Genomic DNA, 22,898 nt, shown 5'->3' with positions numbered 1-22,898 from the left:
TTGTCCCTTCGAAGGGATTGGGATTTTAAACTTATGACTAGGAAAGTCATTGTGAGGCAGGTGACTAGGGAGGTGATGGTATGGCCAGGGATGGCTCTGATCTGGGTTTTTTTTTTGTTTTTTTTTTTTTAAATCCCATTAACAGGCATCTTGTTCCTTGTTTAAGAAAAATTTGAAGGAAGCAAAGCTTTTCCAGAGACATACTGAAATTTTAGGCTTTGAAGAGCACATGATGGTTTCTTTGTCGTGATTAGAATTGGCCCTCAAGCAGCTGTAGTCATAACCAAAGGACTATGGCTCTCTTCCAATAAAACTTTGATACAGGCCATGAACAGCTTCAGTCCTCCAACCTCTGCTCTAAATGAATGATTGGACAATGAGTGAAATAATTACAAAAATAAACAAAATTTAGGCTAAGCATGTGGTTCAGTAGTCATGTGTTTGCTTAGCATGTGCAATACTGAATTTGATCAGAATAGGAAAAGGAAAGACCAGAAGCAGAAAATGTTGGTTTTTAATACTATTTTTGACTCCCTTCTCCCAAATTATATAGTCTCAACCTTGTTTAAACTGTAAAGATTACAGATTCTTGCAGATTTTTTTAGATGTCTTTAAACTAAATTTAAGTGTTGAGTAATCGAGTATATATTGCATGTATAGTAGGAAAAATTCTTGGGCCCTTTTGCTTTGTTACAAAGTTTATTTTTCAACTGGCACTCAGATTATGGCAAGGTTCTGTTTACCAGTCTTTGCTTCAGCTGTTGTCTAATTTGTAGAACATGTTCATTTTGCTCTTCTTTGAAGCTCAGCCTGGATGAACTCAGAGCTCTTTTTAGTTGAGCATCCTCAGGGAATTTAGTTTTGTACTTTCAAACAAAATGAATACACTGCCTTCCCAAGTCACGTCTTAAAAATTGCATTATCATTTTCCCTTCCATCCAAATATGGTTATTGATTTCTCAACATTGATATTCCAGAGGCCACAACCAGAGAATGGAGTTCCTAGGTGACTCCATTATGCAGCTGGTCGCCACGGAGTACTTATTCATTCATTTCCCGGATCATCACGAAGGCCACTTAACTGTGAGTTGGTATTTAACTGCGCTGTCCAATAAGATTGCCAGAAGAATTGAATCCATATTTATGAATTTGGTGACTTAGTTCTCTCTATTGCTCTGACAAAAGAGCTGATGGAAACAAAGGAGGATTAGGTTGGTTTTGATTCATAGTTTTCAGAAGTTTCAGTCCAGGGTCAACTATCTCCTTCATTTTGAGCCTGGGGCCAGGCAAAATACGGCAATGGGAGTGTGTCAGGAAGGAGGCTGCTCACCTCGTAGTGACTGTGGAAAGCACCAAGTGAGAAAGGTGGGCCAGGAATTAGATCTACCCTCCAAAGCTACGCCCCCCCACACCTGGTGCCTCCCAGTAGCTTTTGCCTCCTAATATTGCTATTAACGCCTCCATCGATGAAGTTGGTGCCCTCAGCATCCAGTCACCTGTGACTAGGGAGCAAGCCCACCAAGGGTGAGCCTTTAAGGGGGAACACTTCATATCCCAACTGCAGTAGTGGCTATAGCATGTCCTGGCATTGTTCATTTTATTGTGTACATTGTATTCAAAGCATGCATATGATGAGCACTCATGTTATATTCTTTCATTTAATGATCATCCTCTCCATGCAAGACACTGAGCTAGGCCTCACGAAGAAGCAGAGATGAGTAACACCAAGTCTATGTTTTAATGGATTTTAAAAACCACTGGGCGCTGGTGACTAATACCTGTAATCCTAGTTACTCAAGAGGCTGAGATCTGATGATTGTGGTTTAAATACAGCCTGGGCAGGAAAGTTTGTGGGACTCTTACCTCCAATTCACCACCAAAAAGCTGAAAGCAGAGCTGTGGCTCAAGTGGTAGAGTGCTAGTCTTGAGTAAGAAAAGCTCAGGGACAACATTCAGGCCCTGAGTTCATCACACCAAAATAAAGAACAAATCAAAATCCTCCTAGAAGAGATTAAAATATAAGTAAATGATTATGAAAAAAACTCTAATACTCTGTGTATATTATTTGTGTCTTCACACATACATATGCATTATTAAAAGTAAAAGTAGACTATGTTAAGTATTAAAGAGGTAGGTAAATTGTTACTCTTGTGCAGTTTAGGCAAAGATTTCTTTTAGCTGTGGAGTGGAAAGAAGGCCACATGGGTATGATGGTGTTTGAACTTTTAAACATGGGTAGGGTTGTGCACTGGCTTTCCACAAACTGGGACTAGAGAAATAAGGGCATGACATGAAAACCAGATCAAGAGGCACCAATAAGGACTCATGTTGGCGAGGCCATGCAAAGTTGAAAAGAAACGAGAGAGACAAGGTTGAATTATGAACCAAGCGTCACCCATCCCTCCCTCTTCCATTTCATTTTAAAAATTCGGTTGAATTTATTTGATGCCAACTGTTTTCACTTGGACAAAGTCAGTCAGTGATATGCCTAAAAAGCTGAAGAACACATATCTAGTAGCCAGTTGCGATGACCTCTTCAAGTGCAAGGAGTAACCTTGGAGAAGTCCCTTGAGAATTGGGCACGGGCAAGGCAGCTGCTTCTTGGGCCAACAAAACATGGTGGTACCCTTTAAGACCTTTGTTAACATAGCTTTTATTATGTTGAAGCAAATAACAAGTTTTTGCAACTTTATGATTTTTTTATGCATGGTTAGCTTTGAAAAGCCTTGAATCTTATTTCTGCAACTGTGAACCCTAGAAATAGTTTAAGTGAGACTTAAATATTGTAATTAGGGTGAACATGGTGATTTTCCTATGTTTAGGTGTAATTTTTTGGTGGAATTTCTAAACCCAGTATTCATTCACCCAGTGGGGATTGAGCTTCTGCTGTGTACTATATACTATAAGCTCTGAGGAATCAGTGGTGCTTTAATTTTAAATTAAGTTGATTACCATTTCAAGTTAACTGCTTTTCGGTAAGTGTTTTCTTCTTGAGTTGCTATTAAATTCCTAAGAAAACGTGAGTCTTCCGGAGGAATAAACTTGTGTTTCATCTCACTCAGAGAAACAGTGTATTGTATATTCAATGCTCTCCATTAAAGAGTAGATGTCATAGGAGTCAAGATTGTTGCCCGGTTCTGGTGGCTCACATCTAGAGTCCTAGCTACTCAGGAGGCTGAGTTCTGAGGACTGCAGTTCAAAGCCAGCCTGTGCAGAAAAGTTCGTGAGACTCTTGTCTCCAATAAACCACCAAAAATCCAGATGCAGAGTCGTGGCTGAAGTGGTAGAGTGCTACCTTGAGTGAAAAAGCTAAAGGAGAGTGGGAAGCCTTGAATTCATGTCCCAGTACTAGCACACTCACAAAAAATAGGTGGTAGTTCTGAGAACACAACCAGCCCAACTCATACTGCACATTCTGAGTTGTTGTTTTTTGTTTTTTTCTTGTCTTTCTTTCTTTTTTTTTTTTTTTGGTTGGTTATGGGGCCTGAACTCTGGGCCTGGGCGCTGTCCCTCAGCTCTTCAGCTCAAGGCAGGCACTCCACCACTTGAGCCACAGTGCCACTTCCAGTTTTCTGGTGGTTCATCGGAGGTAAGAGTCTCACGGACTTCCTTGCCTGGTCTGGCTTTGAACCACAATCCTCAGATCTGAGTAGCTAGGATTACAGGTGTGAGCCACTGGTGCCCAGCTTGTCCTGTTTTTTACAGTTAGTAAACAATTTCTCAGAAGGCCCTCCTGGGCCATGTTCCCTTCTTCCTGGTGTCTCTCCCAGTATCTATTCTTTGAGTGACAGCACTTTCTACCTGCGAACAGAAGCTGAGCTCTTCAGACCCAGCTGTGTTCTGAGCTCCAGTTCCAGCTGCCTCTTTAGCATTTCTGCAAGAGATTGACCTCTTCCCTGCCTCCTTGTCCAAACGTCCCCTAGTAATGGAACAGCACATCACCTACCCAGAATTATAACTTAGGAGTGCCATTGATTTCTTCCTCCCCCCACCTCTGTATTCCAGTACATTCACAAGGTCTAACCATGTTCTTCCAGAGTCCTTGATTATGTCCTCTCTCTTCCTCATCTCTATCACCTACAGACTCTTCAGCAGCTCAGCTCGCTTCAATCTTTGTGAAAGTTCTGCATAGCTGTCAAAATATTACAGGCTTGTGATTGACAAAGAGACCCTTTTGGAGGGAGAAAGTAATGTTTCTGAAGTTTCAAAGGCAGGAATCTAGATTGGAGTCATATAGAGCACAGGGAGTGTGGCACCACCCTGCAGAAGAGCGGCTTCTGGGGCCTGCATTTTCCCCCTGGGATGTGTGCTGCTCTTTGAAAAGCTTGTCATCGATGCTCTTGTAGGCTTTTTTTGTTTGTTTGTTTTGTTTTTGTCAGTCTTGAGGCTTGAAATTAAGATCTGGGTGCTGGCTCTGAGCTTTTTTGCTCAAGGCTAGCACTCTAGCACTTTTAACCAAAGCTTCACTTCTGGTTTTCTGGAGGTTAATTGGAGATAAAGAGCCTCACAGGCTTTTCTGCCTAGACTGGCTTTAAACTGCTGGCCGTCAGATCTCAGTCTCCTGAGTAGCTAGGATTACAGGTGTGAGCCATTGGTGCCCAACTAGTACTGGAATTTAAACTCAGGTCCTGGCAACTAACTGTCTCTTAGCTTTTTTTGCTCCTGGTGACACTTTACCACTTGAGCCATAGCCCTACTTTCCAGCTTCTTGGTGATTAATTGGAGTCTCATAGAATTTCTTGCATAGGCTGATTTCAATCCTTGGATCCCAGCCTCCTGAGTGGCAAGAATTACAGGCGTGAGCCACTCAGCACCTGGCTCCTGTGGGTATTTTTGTACACTGCCTACATGATGGACAGTCTACTGTACTCCTTCAGACTGTACACTCTACCTATCTAATGAAGGTATACTCTAATATTTAGATTCATAAATATACTCACTTCTTTCATTGGTATACTGTTGTCACCAAAAGTATACATAGTCACACTTCCATGGGAATCCAGTCTGCTTAGGGAATTAAATGTCAGGTTATCAGACAAATGAAACATAATTACACAAAGTAAGTGTTCAGAATGATTCCAAAGTTTTGAATGTGACAGTGTGTCTGTAATATATCTGCTGTTCTTCTGATGACAGCTTCCTTTAGGGAACTGTTAGTCAGATTTTTGCATTGCTATGACAAACACTTGAGAGAACAAATTAAAAGGAGAAAAGATTTATTTGGGGGAAAAAATTCTTAGTTGAATTTCTAATAAGTATTTCGAACCTAATGTGCCCAAAGCAGAACAGTTTTTTCAGTGTTCATATATTAGTAAGAATCATTCCATTATTCCTTAGCTTTTCTCTCTTCATCTGTCAACCATCAGCATGGCCCTTTGATGTTTTCCCTTTTTTTGTTATTCTGAATTGACCACCTCCAACTCAGGCTACTGATTCCACACTCTCTTTTATCTGTTCCTTCCCCTTTTCCCAGTCTGCTTTCTGCACAGAATCTAGAGAGATTGTTTAATGGGAAGCCTGATGACAACTGTTTTCTGGGCACGTGCTCAGTCTTTTACTCCCAGTTGTACTGAATGTAAAAGGGAAAGGTATAGGGTCACCTTGTAGGACCTGCCTCTGACTTTGTCTCTTAAACTCTTTACCTCAGCCTCAACTAGGTTTCTACAGGACACCGAACTCAGCCCTTCCTTGGGGCCTTTGCATGTGCTAGTTCAACTGGCCCCATTCTCCTTCTCTTGGTTGTCCATAAAGCCAAATTTCATTTCCTTCAGCTCTGAGTCAAAGCCATCTTAGCAATGAGGCCTTCTTTAACCCACTTTACTCAAGATCCCTAACTAAGATCCCTCCATGGGGCTGAAACTTCATTCCCATTTTCTCCTTAGGACAAAGTACCTGTTTTACTTGTTACAGGGAAAATTCCCATCGGAGTATAAACTCCATGACAGAAAGGGCTTATATCTATTTTCTTCATCTGATCTGAGTGCTTGGGAAAATCCTGATAGATCATTGATCAGGAAATGGGCCTTGAATGAATGGCCCATCCCAGAGTAATACTTTTTGGTTGCTCTTCAGACAGTGAGTTGTGAATGACCAGAGGTCGGGGTGACTGGCCCTGCCCACATACCCAGCCTCATGACATGGGCTCTTCCAAATCTATACCAGCCTGTGTGGTGTTTCTGCAAGTCCTTCCTGCATCAGGCTTTTGTCGTACCTGCTTTTCTGCCTGGAAACCATTCTGTCCCTGGCCCCTAACTTTCATCTGCCTGCTGTCTCAGTATATTAGAAGTTCTGTGAGAGCATTCGTCTGTTCATCTCAGTTTGGCCCAGCAGCCCCTGACAAAGGATGTTCTTAATACACAACTCAGTAAAGTGTAAGTTTTACAGACAGCTAAGTCATATTGAGAGGGCAGAGGAATTGACCCTGCAAGGAGGTGACACGTTGTTCTAGGTGTAAGGAAGAAACTAAGGATGATCCTTTGAATGACCTAAGGAATGCCATTAATTAAAAAAATGTGGGAAGAATTGCATATTGCAGTTGAAGGTGTATGGAGAGTTTGTTACATGAATAATCGTGGTTAAAGGGCATAGTAAATCAGATTGGAAAGCTTCAGTTAGCTTTGAGCCAGTCCCTCACACACTTGGTTTACAGGAGAGTAATGACAACTGAGCCGATGTAATTGTGGTTTCCAAGCTTTGAATGCTGATGAGGACAAACATACTGCTCTGTAAGTTAGATATGTAAGAAGGCCTACTTGGGAGAGAATGCTAGTTGAATACAATTGTCTTGGTATAACCGAGTTTAAATTGGAATATCAAGCAACTTTCTATTTCTTTCTTTTTAAAAAAAATTAACTTTACGAGGTTATACAAGACGGTTTTAATTCTGTATGTCCATGTCAGTTTATGAATACAGTGTGTCTTAGTCATGTCATCCCTTCTTCCATTTCTTCCCCATCTCTCCTCAACCCTGCCCATCCCTTCAGGTTGCCCTGGTTCCATTTTCACATGTGCACATTGAATAATATGACTGTGTTTGCCCACCCTTCCTTTCTCTGTTTGTTTGTCCCCGGCCTTCTCTTGGCCTCTCTCCACCCCCACCTGCTGACAACACATGTTCTAGCTTCCTGGTATTCATTTTGTTAAACTGAAGTTCTGTCGCATATACTGAAGATTTTGTTTTTTTAGGATGAGCCTACCCAGTCGAGTTAAGGTAACTATGAGAGTGTCTCCAGGAAAGGAAAAGCATCTACTGGCACCAGAATGCTTGTCTTGTGACACTTGCAAATTGTCAGCCTAGGAGTAGTCTCTGAGCTAAAGCAGAGTTGCTAATCCCCAGGCCTATTCTTTGTAAGGCATTGTCCCAATGGTGACATGTCCTAGCAAGGTGAACTGGCAGAAGATCTTGTTTGCTTATAGAGGAATGACTTGGGATAATGGGAAAGAGAGCAAGGATCACAAATAAAAAAAACTTGAGAGGCGGTAATTTCATCCTACCCTGCTGTCTGCAGACAGCGCTGAGCATAAATCATCCAGCCAAGTGGGGATCTTATCTGAGAGATCTCTTTGAGAAGATGGATTCCCTGGCCTCCTGCTTGAGGATTTCTCTATGGCTGACATAATGCGGCTCTTTGTATCTGACCTGCACTCTGCCTGCTACCATTTGTGTACCTTTTCTTTAATTATCATGGGAAATGGAGACCATCTGGCTACCACTCTTGGTATAATAGTCCTGTGTGGCATATCACTGTCACTTTTAATAACGTATTCTGCTTTCTCCTGTGTTCTTCTATGAAAGCCTTCAGAATAATAAATCACAGTCTACCTAGTTTACACTAGATGGCCCTCTTTCGTAGCTCATGTCCCACGGCTGTGGTTTCTTTCAAATCAAGAGTGAATAAGGAAGTTAAAGGGAGAATGCCAATATATGTGTTTGATTTAAACCAGCAAACCTTGTTCCTCTGAAAATTTAAGTGTCAAGAAATGGTGAAGGACGGCTCTGCTGAGACAGTGGGAAACATACTGGATTCTCACAAACTTCATTTGAGTCTGAGGTTGCTTTCGCGGGTCCCTGACAGCCTGACTAGCTTTTTTTTTTTTTTAAGTGTTTCTGGCTATTCATATTAAACTTCATTTGTTTAGGAGAATATTAAATAAAAGATTGTTAGGATTAGGTTACTGCTTGGGGAAATGGAGTGCTCAGAGGGTAGTGAGGGAGCAGGGATCTCCAAAACATTTTGCATTGAACATCAAATCCAAAGGAATTTCTAGAACCCTTTTCTTCAGTAGAAGGGCAAGCAAATCTTACCTAACAATGGGGCTGCTATTGTAAATAGAAACAGAAGCTAACATGTCAAGTGTCTTTATTATAATTCCACCATTGTCGTGTGCACATTGATTTATTCTAATCCTTATCATAACCCCGTGAGGAGTTTCTATTTGCTCCATTATACAGTTGAAGATATTGAGGCCCAGAGACATTTAGTAACAACATACAGTACCTTAGCTAGGACATGACAGAGTATAAAAAAAACATAATCGGGGCTGGGAAGATGGCTCAGTGGTAGAGCACTTGCCTTGCATGCCTGAGGCCCTGGGTTCGATTCCTCAGCACCACATAAGCAAAAAGAAAAAAGCCAGAGGTAGCGCTGTGGCTCAAGTGGTAGAGCGCTAGCCTTGAGCTGTAGAGCTGAGGGACAGCGCCCAGGCCCAGAGTTCAGGCCCCACGACCAGACCCAAAAAAAAAAAAAATATGATCGGTAATACAAGATTATTTATACAGTCTGATAGCTATGTTGTGCTCAGTTTAGTGCTTGATGTTTCTTTTCCAGATTTTTACCAAAAAATGAGCAGATATATCATCTTGGTTGTGTGTGTGTGTGTGTGTGTGTGTGTGTGTGTGTGTGTGTGTGTGTGTGTGTGTGTGTGTGTGTGTGTGTGTGTGTGTGTGTGTGTGTGTGTGTGTGTGTGTGTGTGTGTGTGTGTGTGTGTGTGTGTGTGTGTGTGTGTGTGTGTATAACATCAACATCTGTAGATCCTGTGTCTTGCCGCATTTAAATTGGCCCACCAAAACTGCTTCTGGGTTTCTTTGTCCCCATCCAGAAAAAGTATAACTTATTTCCATCATCTGCCAGCCTAGACTGATAGTCTAGGCTCCTCACTGGGCTCTGTTTGCGCCTCTGCTTACCTCAGTGGTCATTCTACAGTGTCCAGGCCCCTTCCATTTGCCACCAACCCACTTCCCACTGACATACTCAGTCTTTTTCACTTCTGAATCTGTGTTTATCACTGTCTGTGAGCACGAATTTCTTTGAAAATAAGTGTCCAAGTTCCACTGATAGCAATTTGCATTCCTTGGTTCTTGGAAGAAGCCCAGACACTGGTATGCCAGAAGCCCCTTTACTACTCTGTTGCAGCCAGGTGTGTGGCCCATAAAAGGCCTTTACTTAGGGTCAGCCTTTCTGGAAACCCAGGGTCTGCATGAGCATGTGTGTGTCTGTGCTGATGCTGCCGCCTGCACAGTGCATTGTGGGAGCAGTCTGGTGAGGGCCCCTTGGGATCAAGGCCCTCCCTTGGGTAGTAAGAGGATACTTTTGATCCTCAGGGACCGGCAGCTTTCAGCACCCAGCCCGGCGAGTGACCCAGCCTTCATCACTGCTCCACTGAACCTCCATAACTTCCGGTTTTCTTCCTATTGATCCTTTCTGGATCCCACTCTGACAAGTAGCAAGGCTGTTGTGGAGCCAGGTTTATTTAGAACAAAGATAGGATTATTGTTTAAAGAACCACCACTTCAGCTTGCTATGTTTAAGTAAAGAACGAGGTCTGATCTCATTTCAACTCCTCTTCCAAATTTAGACACACTACAAAAATGTGGTTAAGTAATCGCTTCCTTCTCCTTCTCAGAGTCTTTGGCAAGAAGGTAGAGACCTCACTTCCTGCTCACTAACCCTGCTGCTTCAACAACTGTCAGGGCTTGTCTTAAATAAAACCAAGGACATGTCTGCCTCCATTCCCCTCTGCCTTCCTTCTTGGCTGTCAGACAGCATTACTGCACAGCCCTTGAGTGAGGAGCCCTGACACGGGAAGGTGGCAGCTGGAGCCCTGTAACCAGCGACCTGTCATCATCTGTGGGCCCTGTGCCCATGGGGCTTGTTGGTGTGGTGCATGAACACACCAGGCACATAGCCTAAGTTTTCTCCCCTCAACTAAAGCTTAGGTGCTGACAGCACCCAACTTGCTCAGCATAATTGTGTTCCTCAGGTAGCCAGGCTGCCCTCTGCCTATACTTTTGGAACCCTTCCCCCTTCCTCCCCATCCAAGTAAAATCTAAACCCCCAGTGATAGATCCCTTTCAGCTCAAGTACTCTGTAATTATAAGATATTAGGCTGCTGGGCTCTTTATTCACTGGGTCTTATGTTTGGCCTTTTTAATTTTGATCTGCTTGGTGGATATTAATTTTAATGAACCACTGGATTGAAAAGAGCACTGAGTTAAGGGGGGCAAACGGGAGGCAGAAGGAAGTAAAGACAGGCAAAGAATAATAGTCTGAAATTCAGCAACAAGCATAGCTTATGAAGATCAAGTTGTATTTCTGCTTCATGAATCATTGTCAGGCAAATTAAGAACATATTGTTTCTTATTTATCTATTGTCAAGGATTCAATATCAAGCACTGAGGATAAATCTTGATTTTCATAAGCTTTGTTGACACTGTGCAACCACAGAGCATAAAACTTGCGTCTAATCAACCAAGTGCAATATGGAAGAGCGGAAATGGAACACCAGGGACTTGCACCGCTTCCTGCTTCTGGTCCTCATCTTCAGGAATCCTAGGACCCATTACACTGTTCTGGGAAAAGCTGTCATTTTTAGATGCATTATTCCCCAAATCCTGGGGATTCCCCTGTTGTTCTCAACCCCGGCCTCTCACTGAAGGAGGTTACGCGGCTAAGCCACGCGTGTTCTTGGGGCTAACTACCTGTGCCATGGTTCTTCGGTTTTCGGCAATGTTGAATGTTGCTGTTTGAATAGTTCTTCTGCATCTCTTGACTCTCTGAAATTCCTAATAGACATTTCAGTTTTGAATTCCTAAAGTTAAAATGTGGAAATTATACGTGAATTTGATGAAAGGATTTCACTGTCAAAACCAGAGCTTCAGGACATAGACTAAATCTTTAAAGTAATAATAAAAGTAAAAGTCTAAGTAAGTAATTTTAATCTTCTCAACAGTGTATAGTATAAGATCACTTTTCTAAGTCCTGTAACATCAGAATTAGACTCAGTGTTGTCCGACTTGGTGGCTATTTATATTTGACTTCTCTTCTCCCCTCCTGCCTGTTCTACCTCTGTTCACTCTCCCTCTCTTCCTTCCTCTATAACTTCCTCCCTTCTTTTTGAGCCACACCTCCTGCCCAAGCTGTGAGTTTTCATAATGTTATAATGTACACTCTAGCTCTTTAACTACTAGGTAAAATTCTGTTGTCAAAGCACAGGTAGTTATTAAGAAGATGCTAGAATTGGGCACTGGTGACTCATATCTATCATTCTAGCACTGAGGATTGTGGTTCAAAACCAGCTGGGTAGGAAAGTCCATGAGACTCTTATCAACTATTAACCAGAAAAATATTGGAAGTGGAGCTGGCTCAAGTGATAGAGCACTAGACTTGAACAATAAAAAGTGCAGGGACAGTGCCCAGGCCCTGAGATCCAGTCCCAGGACTGCAACCCGCCCCCCCCCCCCCCCTAAAAAAAAAAGATGCTAGAAGCTGGTCTTAGTGGTTCAAGCCTGTAATCTTAGCTGCTTAAGAGGTAAGGATCAGGAATTTACAATTTGCAGTTCATGAGCCTTCGTCTCACTCAACTAGTGGCTGGATGTGGTGGTGTGTGCCTGTAGCAGAGTGGCTGAGCGCAGTGGTGTACACTTACCATCTCTAGCATCACAGAAGCACAAGTAGGATCTTAGACAATGCTAGTAACCTGAACAAAAAGTGAGGCTGTACCTTAAAGTTACTAGTGCCAAAAGGGGCTGGAGGTGTGGCTCAGGTGGTAGAGTGCCAGCTTAGCAAGCAAGAGAGTACTGTACTGAAAAAAAGAAATGCTAGAAACATGGGGTATGTTAACCATCATCTCAGGAGTTGCTGGAGGACACAGATGAGAGATCAAAAGTGAAATGACTTGTTTGTATGTGTACTCCAATTCCTTTTGACCAGTTGTTGCGAAGCTCTTTGGTGAATAACAGAACTCAAGCCAAAGTAGCAGAAGAGTTGGGCATGCAGGAGTACGCCATCACCAACGACAAAACCAAGCGGCCCGTGGCCCTGCGGACCAAGACATTGGCAGATCTTTTGGAATGTGAGTCCTGTAAAGCTTTCTCTTAGCTACAGGTACAGAGTTTGTTCTGAGGAGGGAAGGAGGGTAGATTGGCAGACAGGAGGGAGGGAGGACAAATGGGGAGGAGGACAGGAGGGAAGAAGGACCACAGAGGCTCTGGAAATGGAAAACCTTGCTACAACATTGTTTAAAAGTCCAATTCTTTTGCTCCTGTGAAGTGTGATTTACTGTTCAATCTTGTTTTTCAGCATTTATTGCAGCACTGTACATTGATAAGGACTTGGAATATGTACATACCTTCATGAATGTCTGTTTCTTCCCACGATTAAAAGTAAGTTCAGATAAAGTTTAAATGATGGTATATTTTATTTCTGGTGATTCCAGACACCATCACTAAATGTTTTTGGGAATTTGCACAGGAGTTCATTCTGAACCAGGACTGGAATGACCCCAAATCCCAGCTGCAGCAGTGTTGCTTGACACTTAGGACTGAAGGGAAAGAGCCAGACATCCCTTTGTACAAGTAAGTGCTTGCTGCTTGCAGGCCTTGGGGCCACCCATGATCCATTGGGGGTGGTTTCGTGATATCATTGCTACCATGATACCAATACAGTACCATAAGAGCTAGGGTTGTGACTTCCTGACTGTCTTTCACACTGGACCCAATGCAGAATCTTTTTGGACTCTCAGTGTTAATTGTAAATAAGGGATGCCTCTCTATCATTTCTGCTTTCTCCCATCTATAAAATTCTCTGGGAACTACTGCCTGGTGGTCACCTAGATTTGCTAGCTCACATCTGTAATCACAGCTTTTCAGGGGGACCAAGATCAGGAGGATTGATGTGTGAGAATAGCCTGAGCACAAAGTTGAGGAGACTTCTGTATTAGGGTATGCAATCCTAGCTATGCATGGGTAGAGTTGAGGCACAAGGCTGGCCCAGTGGCTCATACCTGTCAGTCCTAACTACTAAGGAGACCAATATCAGGGATCACAGATCAGACCTAGCCAGGGCAGAAACATCCATGAGACTCCATCTCAAAATAACTAGCAAGAAGCCACTTAAGTATGGCTCAAGTGAACAAAAGCTAGTACCCTGATAAGATCCTGATAAGAAAATGTTCCTGCCTGATTTAAACCCCAGTACCACCTGACAGGAAGGCATCCTAAGATTACAAGATTAGCACAGGAACTTTTAGATTAAGTAGTTTTTAAAGTTTTATCTTTTTATATCTTATAACCTTTGCTGGCGGTGTGTGGATGTTTGGTAGCAGTATTTGGTTGCCTTTCTGTGCTTTGCTTGGTGACTTGGTCTCTCTGTTGCCTGATGGATAGCTGTGGGTGATCACTATAAGAAGCGTGCTGGCTGGGTAACTCAGAGCTTCAGCTTTTTTCCCGAGGATTTATAGCAAAAGCTCCCTTCTGCTTTTGAATATAGAAAAAGTCATTCAAAAAGAATGGATCACTACACCACATAACTCAGGGAGTTGCTGGAGGACACAGACACGAGAGTCTGTGTTTTTTTTATAATTAGCATACATTATCCATAAAAGGGCTATTTCTTTGTGACATTTGTACAAATATATACAATATATTCCAGCCAACCCCCTCTATCGCTCTCTCAACATTCTTCCTGCTTCTTAATATAATTGTAACAGATATCATTCTTGCTGACAATCTATTTCAACCATGTTCATCCTCTTTCACCGTCTTTAGTCCAACCCCTTCCTGCTAGTAACAACCCCCCAACAAAGCCTGCCTAACACCTGTTTCCATGGTGAGTTTGCTCTGAGGTCATGTGATTGATCACCTAGTGGCACCATGTTGAATGAGAAGTTTGTTTAAGGAAGAATTACACTGTGATCTATTTCAGCAGTACATGGATTACATCCCATGGTTTGGCTGATATGTAACTTCAGGGATGTATGAAAACCTCTGCAAACACATGGTTTCCAGCACCCACCCACATGCAGCTCATTTCCTGTGGAGTGAGAACCTTCTTTCGGGCTTTGCAAACTTCACACTCCCCAGTGAAGAACAAAACGGAAGTTGGGAATTTCGAATCTTTTTCCATGTTTCTGTTTAACAGTCACAGTACTTTTTGGGCTCCCCCCACCCCGCCTTGTGCTGAAAGCGAGACTGAGGCCCTTCCCCCAGCAAGCGGTCCAAGAAGCTGTCACCCCTGGAAGGACATTTCTTTTATGTATGAGGGATAGAGCACAAATGTGTAGGAATAGTGCTTTAATGTGTGACTAATAAGCGTAATGAATATCTGTCCTGTATTCTATGAAGGGCCCAGTTGTTTCCCCATCAAAGGGTACAAAATTTGGGTGACCCCTCCTGGCACAGCGCGAGCCTGGGAGAACTGCCACTGCGCATGCTCGCCCTGGGTGGAGACTCCCGGGGAAGGACTGAAGTCCTCCTCCTGACCCCACTGGAAGCCCTAGAAATCTGTTCTTGGTTATCATGATGGAGGGATTGGTTTACATCATTATTTTCGTGATTGCTGTGTTCGTTCCATTACCTTTATAAAAAATTACTACTTTTAATTACCCCTTTACATGAAGTTACCAGTTTTGCTGGGTTTGAAATCTGCACCACATCAGTCAAATCTGGAGTACCTGGAACTTTGTTTTTTCGGTGTGATTATTGTGAACCTAACCTTGTAGCATACCTCCAAAATGATCCAAGGTATTTCAGAAAATAAATATGTATTCTGATCCATTAGGTAAGATAGCAGACTTTAGGGAGAATCCATAACGGACGTGAAACCACTTGGAAGAGACTTGAGTTGTGTTACCCTAATGGTTTTTGTGGTTAGCTGTGACTAATACTTTAGAAATATGAGTAGACAAGTAGGCTTGGCTGGCTTGCTTGGATGATGTTCTGCCAGTTGAGTCGCACCTCCATCCCTGTCTTTTACAGGTTAGTTTGGAGATGGAGTCTAGTGAACTTTTCCTGCCCAGCAGGCCTTCAGTCCTTCAGACCTCAGCCTCTTAAGTAGCTAGGATTACGGATAGGAGCCACTTGCACCCAGCTAGTTCTTTAACTTTTTCTCCATAAAAGCTTTGTGATTTATACTTGGGATATACACACTGTACTTCACTATGAATCTTCAAGTGCTGTCATATTACTTTGGGGGAAAAAAGACAAAAGTGATATGCAGAATTTTTTTAATTTCCTGCTTCAAAACCCTGCATTTGTCAAGTTAGCAAATCAAAATCTTATCCACTTACTTGTCTGCCATTTTTCTCATTTCTTGTTTATTTTTACCTTCCTCTATCTAGGCAATAAACACAAGATTTTTGTCAGTTGTATAGCAGCAAAAGTAATTAAGCAACACTTCACCATAATTACTGTTCTTTCTCTTCCCTTCAGGACTCTGCAGACGGTGGGACCTTCCCATGCCAGAACATACACCGTGGCTGTTTACTTCAAGGGAGAGAGGATTGGCTGTGGGAAAGGACCAAGGTATGAGAAGAAAATACTTGAGTTTCATTAAATGAGCACCTGGGGACAGGAAAGTCCTGGGGGGAGGGAGGGGTTCTAGACTGCAGTCTTTGTCTATGCTAATTCAGAGTGCTAATTTCAAATGTCATAGCAAAATGAATCTCTAGGACTATATCTGCACCAAACCAACTCCTAGGCTTTGTGATCAGCCCTGGAAAGGGTAAGGGCCTTGAGCTACTTTGAGAAAACCACATTAGCTGATGCACAGGTCACCTCTGTCTAGTTCAGTCTCAACAGAATGCAGGCACTGAGGCAAGCTAGATATAGCATACATAGTGTTGTGCATACCGCAGCTATCAGATACTTCTATATTCTGTGTGTGTGTGTGTGTGTCTCTGTGTGTGTGTGTGTGTGTGTGTGCACGCGCCACTACTGGCGCTTGAATTCAGAGCTTGGGCACAGTCCCTTATGTCTTTTGTTGAAGGCTGGCACTCTACCACTTGAGCCACAGCTTCACTTGCAGAAACTGTATTTCATGAAATATAGTCCTTATGGACACGCTTAACACATTTATGTAAAAAAAAGATATATGTGGTCACTTTTCCTTGTACCCTCCAATTAATTTAGCTCCCTCATATATGTATCATATAACATCACAAATTTTGTATATATATTTATATTGCATACATACATATATAATTCACATATATACATATATATATTTTCTCTTTAAACACAATGAGGATGTTTTTCCTCCAAACTTAAGTAAGAAATACTTCCAGCCTAATACACATGGAAGCCATTTTATCACAACATTAAGAATGTGGCATGAACATTCTAAATAGGCTTTGTGCACATTTCTGCATGTTCTTGTGTGTATTCCCGTCCACACAGTTCAGCGTGTGACAGTAGGAATAATCAGATGAATTTTTATGCACTGTACATGAAAATCTGCCTTAATATTTTATAGCCATACCTTATGTTGTTGAAACTAATTCTTTAATATGTATCTCACCTTTATTTTATTTCACAGTATTCAGCAAGCAGAAATGGGAGCTGCAATGGATGCACTTGAAAAATGTAAGCTGCTCTCTTTTTCTCTAATTATATGTTCATAATGTAAGGAGTGTTTTATAGCAAGAAAATAAGGCAGTGGAAAAATGGCAAGGGCTGATAAAATGTGATCTAGTTTTCCTTATAATTATTCTTCACACACACAGTAGAGTAGAAGGTAAGGTATGTATAAAATGGACTCTCAACTTTTTTTAAAAAGCATTCTCAAGTGCATTTGATTTTCATTTTTCCTTTTGATCCAGAGACTTATGCCTCCTGGTAAACTGCAAACCACAGCGGGTATTTCCTTCCATGTATTTCCTTATAACTTCTAAGATCTTATACAGATACAGAAGTATACATATGAATACTTCTTTCAGTTTAGCTTTTGGTCATTTCATGAAATTGAAAAGATATTTACATCTTCACATGTTTTATGTGCTAAGATATATTTTTCTTGCCCAATAGTATATCATAGGCAGCCATGTAGGTCACAGAGAATGGCTCTACTTCCTTCTCTTACTGGCTGCATACTATAGCCTACTATAGATGTGCTCTTTTACACTCGTGGATATTTTGTGTATGCATATGTCTATGTGTGAGTCTGTGGTTAGTTTTGAATAGTGGGAACTTTTAGAAATACATATTCAGTTTTACAGTAGAATTTACTGAAAACAAAGTTCACATGATAGAAACTTACAGTTTCTTAGAATTTGCTTGATTTCTTTTCTAAAATGGTAGTTATTTAAATCAGTGTAAATAGTTTTACTGAAGGTTCACATGTCAGTTCTTGCATTTAAAACTAACTGGCCCTGGACTTAAGTCTTTTACTGATTCGCCACCTGTCCTTCAAGTGCTTTTTCTCCCTCCCTGGCCCTGGTCTTTCTCTGACCTGGGATGAAGATGGAGCACTGCATAAACAAAGGCCAAAAAATAATTTAGGTAAAGCTATAAATAGATAGATATGCTTTCATTATGTTTTGCTCTTAAAATAGAAGCAAACTTTCGATATTCTCCACATATACTCTGCTCCCTCTCTGTGATTTGTCCTCTGTGAGATGGAGGAGTGCTGTGCTCAGGGCGGGGCCTCAGTCCTCAGCTCGCTAGGCAGAGCATGACTTCCTCAGGGTTATCATATCTCAGATGTTCTTTCTGATTTGTGTGTGTGTGCGTGTGTGTGTGTGTGTGCGCTTGCGCGCATGTGTGTGTGTGTGTGTTTCAGCATGTGCAGTGGCCGTTATTCTTTTTTTTTTAATTGTGAAAATACCATAAGAGGGGTTACAATTACATGGGCAAGGTAATGAGTACATTTCTTATCAAGCATTGTTGCCTCCTCCTTTGTTTCCCCTTCTCATCCCCCCCCTCCCCCGACCAAAGCTGTAAAGTTCGTTTTTGACATAACGACTTGTACATCTCATTGTTGCAATGGGGCCACCTGTATCCCTATTTAAACAATTTGTTTTTTTCCTTCCCCTCCACAAATTCTACCAACATCAAATACAGTGAAAACGAGTTATGCCGTGGGGGAGGGACATACAAAGCAATAAAGAAATCATCTTATAAATATGTTAGAAACAATCATAAGAAAGAAAAAACATTTGAGTCCTTATCTTGGGGTTCATTTCTCCTAACATTAACTTATCTGACCATTTCTGCTTGTCTCAGACATATACTAGTAATTGCAAATAAGGGAAACCATGGGATCTATGCTGCTTTGGGCCTGGCTTACTTCACTTAATATAATTTTTTCCAAGTCTTAACATTTTGGCCATTATTCTTGCTCTTAATTCATCGTGAGACTGAACTTGGACTGCAAATGACAACTGAATAGTACAATTTCTATATCTTATGTCAAAGACCAAACCTAAATGTAGCTTAAACTCCCATCTGGTGATGCTTATTAATTAATTAATTAATTCCAAGAAAGAATGACTTAGCCTATAACTTCCTTTTTTTTTTTAAAAAAAAAACCTGATTATGTTGTTCTTTTCAGAAACTTTAATTTTTGGTAAATAAGGATTTGGTAATACTACTTATTTGTTTGGAACTTTTGGTTTAACCCATTGTAATATATCCTTTATTCTCTCTTGAACATGGCATGTTACAGGAGGACTTTGTTGAAACACTTGGTTAAAAGCATTCCAAAACCACATGTCTGTCTTTTAACACTTTAATGGGGTTTTTGTTGTTATTGTCGGTCGTGGTACTTAAACTCTCTGGGCCTGGGGGCTGTCCCTCAGCTCTACAGCTCAAGGCTAGCACTCTACCACTTGAGCCACAGTGCCACTTCCGGTTTTTTCTGGTGGTTTATTGGAGATAAGGGCCTCTCGGACTTTCCTGCCCAGGGCTGGCTTTGAACCATCATCCTCAGATCTCAGTCTCCTGAGTAGCTAGGGTGACAGGGGTGAGCCATTGGTGCCCGGCCACTTCTATGTGTTTTGATGCCTTTTATACTCAACTTTGCACCAGACATTGATATTTAGTTGTCCATATAGACTTCCAATATATTTCCGAATGAGAGAGAATAGGAGAAGAAAGCAAAGTTCTCTTGTTCCCAATGTTACAGACCACAGCTGTGCGCATGTCATGTGGATGTACCAGTATATGGGCATGTATAGTTTGTGTCATCTTCTGCACTAGAACCTATCCTTTATTAAGTATAAAATATATCTTCTTGTGTCAGATAACTTTCCCCAGATGGCCCATCAGAAGCGGTTCATTGAACGGAAATACAGACAAGAGTTAAAAGAAATGAGGTGGGAAAGAGAGCACCAGGAGAGAGAACCAGATGAGACTGAAGACAGAAAGAAGTAAAGGAAGGCCGGAAGTGGTGGCGTGTTTACTTGCTTAATAACTGTGACTGTTGCCTGTTGAGACCTAGCCTAGTTTTCCTTCAAACAATGAATGAAGTGTGACTATTGAAATAAAACATGAAGTCAAACGTTGTGGTTGTTTTACCGATCAAATGTTCTGTTTTTAGCTGGATGGTTTTTATTACAATGCATTTGATTCTTCTCCTATTTAAATATAGTAGGTGTTCATTATTCCTTTCTATTTTGCTCTTATAATAATAAAATCCATAAAAGCACATTCTCTGTGGTATAGATCCTGTTTTTTAATCTTGTGGCTTCAGACTTTGAGCAGACAAGTGACTGATTCACTTGGCCAGATATTTTGACTACACAGTGGTAACAGCTGTATTTTTTGAAATCTCTAGGTTATTAACTAAAATTTTCAGCTTTCATCTGAATGTTTGCCAAGTTCTCAGCTACAAATATTGAATTACTCTGCTCGAAGCAGTAAGTCCTGTGCAGAAAGATTATGTTTAATGTTTACCTGGCTAATGGGATGGGGAAGGGACTTATATTTGAGTCTCACACTTTCTTTGAGTTGTTAAGAGTGGCTGAGAAATCCGGATTCTAGGACAGACCACCATTTTAACAATTGTTCTCACTCTGGGGCCAGTGGCTCCCTGGCTAAATATCAGAACCTCCTGAGATTGGATTTAATTTGATGTGGGGTGGAGAGAGGGAGCAGGAAGAGGAGGGCTCATCACTTCCACAGGCTTCTCTAGTTCTTGCATTAAAGGGCTAACATTTCCTCATACTCATGGCATTTATGAAAAGAATACCACTGGTGTCCTGTGAAATAAAGGCAAATCTTCTATGTAATACAAATGTGTTTTTATTTCTTCTTTTAGCATCCACAGTGTGTCAGGTACAGTTCCAGGCTCTTCGGTATAACAGTGAATAAAACAATCTAAGCTCTCAACTCAGGGGGAGCCATCCTATTAAAATAGGCCACCCAATTAAAAAGGAAAGTCAGGAGCATGGCATATGGGGCGGTAGGGTGCAGCTTTCAGTGGGGTTGGAGAGTTAAGATGAAAAGGAAGACGAGAACAAGCAACTGTAGTATCTGCAGTGCAGATCTAGCAGTGTAGTACAGTGTACTACAGTGTAGTATATAGCAGTGTTTCTTATCTATATATCTATTGAATGTTACAGGTACATTATGTAAAATTGCAAAAGGTATTACTTAGCAGGAAAAAAACCTTACTTTGCATTATACTCATATTGCTATTGAAATCTCTTTGTACAACTACTTAAAAAAATACAAAATATTCTTTGAAAAGAAAAATACTGTGGAAAAAAAGCATAAGCAGGAAAATAAATGGAATCCATGATTTAAATCATGCAGTTTATTAACATATATTAATTGTATGAAATAACACCTTTCATAATGTCATGTACATATGCGATGCATTTTTGGTCATATGCCCCCATTGCCCTTTCTTGCCCTCTCCCACTGGTCCAGCTCATCTTCTTAGTCTCCCTTCCACTGACAATTCTTATATCCTGTCAGACTGGATATATACACCCAAGTATTTAGCATTGGGATGCCACAATACGCTTCATATATTTTCTTTTTCATTAACTAATGGGTCTTGTATGCCTTTCAGTTGAATCCATATTTACATAATGTAATTGTTGATGGCTGCATACTAATGTATAGCCTACATGCCAATTATGGATATACCATCATTCATTAAGCAATCTAATAGAGGATGTGTAGACTGCAAGCAATTTGTGGCTGCCACACACATCTTTGCTCGCCTCCACATGAGGGGGGTAGGGAGGGAAAGAGGTAGAGACAGAAGAGAGAACCAGTTGTTTCTGGCACATTTCCTACTCTATTGGAGATCATTGTCAACATTTAAATTCTAAAATGCCAGATAACAGAACTGAAAGAGGAAGACTGCTAGATCATAGATGGCCTTGACAATGTTACAAGCAAAAACAAAAAAGCAAGGGGAAATATTTGTTTTAAAACAGGCATTTTCACTAATCTTGAATGTTATATCAGAATACAGGAATTTGTAGTAGACCTTGATTTTTCCTCTGTAGTACCTTGTCCCTTTTCAGCTTCTTTCCAAATTAATAGCTCTTGAAGCCTGGAGAAGTACGTCCATGAAACACTATAACATAGCCAAGTTCTGGTGGCTCACACTTGTAATGGTAGCTCCTCAGGAGGCTGAGATCTGAGGATTGTAAGCCAGCCCTGGCAGGAAAGTCTGTGAGGCTCTTATCTCCAGTTAATCACAGCAAAAGCTGAAAGTGACACTGTAGTGTGGTAGAGTGCTAGCCTTGAGCAAAAGGAGCTCAGGACAGCACTGAGGCTCAAGAGTTCAAGCCCCAGGACCAGCAAAAAAACAAAACCCACTATAACAGCTCTCAGAGGGTAACCTGCCAGACATACCAGCAGGGCAAGTTAACTTAGTGGCCTGTGGAGCATTGATGAGGAGAGTAACTGAATTCCACAGCTAGTCACACAGAGCCACTGTAACCACAGAATCCAGCTGTGCTTCCCACCTACCCAGGCTTCTAGTTTTGATATAGCAAAGAACAAGAGAGTAAGTCCATATGCGTAACTCCTCTTCATGTAAGTACTGTTGGTCTTTGAGGCCTAGTAGGCAAGTTTCTACTCATGAGTCACTTGACTGTTGAGCATTAAAGGAGGCTATGTGTGTGAGACTGGAGGAGGGGAGAAAGGAGTCCAGGTCAGGCAGGGAAGGCTCTCTCAGGAGGTCAGGATTGAATGTATTGGACTGCGATGATGAGCAGTAGCCTGCAAGGCACCTGGATTTATGTGAGAAACATGTCTTTGTCTTAACTGTGTAGCTTGTCTGTTACAGCGTCTAGCTCTGACTTAACTAATGCAGCTGTTCGAGACAGGCACTTAACCATAATTAAATGCTTGTTTTTAGATTAAAAGTGACAAAAATAAAAGCTGGATGAAAACTTGTTCCTCTATTACTGAATGCTGTACCTGTGCTGATGCATTCCATAAGTAACATGTTGACTTAGGGCTCAGAAATGTCCCTCCATTTAGATTAAATGAAATTTGTAAATATGACAACCACAAAACAGATTCCTAATTAGGAATCAGATGTAATGAGAACATGCTACATTCAGAGGTTTATGGTATTCATGTTGGTAGTGTCTGCTCTGCCCTGGGTGTGGAAAATATGGCTTTGTCTAAGTACAGCCCTTGTCTCCAGGAGCTTACT

General features: G+C 41.5%; 1 protein-coding gene across 2 annotated transcripts in view; it reads left to right on the top strand.

Moving 5' to 3' along the window:
* Drosha (drosha ribonuclease III) overlaps positions 1–19,921 on the top strand; it is a 129,922-nt gene extending 110,001 nt beyond the window's left edge. For both annotated transcript variants that reach the window (XM_070040962.1, XM_070040961.1), the window contains exons 29-35: positions 978–1,083; positions 12,210–12,351; positions 12,579–12,661; positions 12,750–12,853; positions 15,707–15,799; positions 16,812–16,858; positions 19,515–19,921. In XM_070040962.1, coding sequence (XP_069897063.1) covers positions 978–1,083; positions 12,210–12,351; positions 12,579–12,661; positions 12,750–12,853; positions 15,707–15,799; positions 16,812–16,858; positions 19,515–19,645 — 706 coding nt within the window. In that variant the 3' untranslated portion in view covers positions 19,646–19,921. The remainder of the gene's footprint in view (positions 1–977; positions 1,084–12,209; positions 12,352–12,578; positions 12,662–12,749; positions 12,854–15,706; positions 15,800–16,811; positions 16,859–19,514) is intronic.
* Positions 19,922–22,898: the final 2,977 nt, after the last annotated feature.

The sequence above is a fragment of the Dipodomys merriami genome, unplaced genomic scaffold, assembly GCF_024711535.1.
Source record: "Dipodomys merriami isolate MVZ:Mamm:240054 unplaced genomic scaffold, mDipMer1.0.p SCAF_30, whole genome shotgun sequence".
In the NCBI taxonomy this organism is placed as follows: Eukaryota; Metazoa; Chordata; class Mammalia; order Rodentia; family Heteromyidae; genus Dipodomys; species Dipodomys merriami.
Note: the sequence above shows the minus strand (reverse complement) of the source record. Positions and strands in the feature narration are given on the sequence as shown.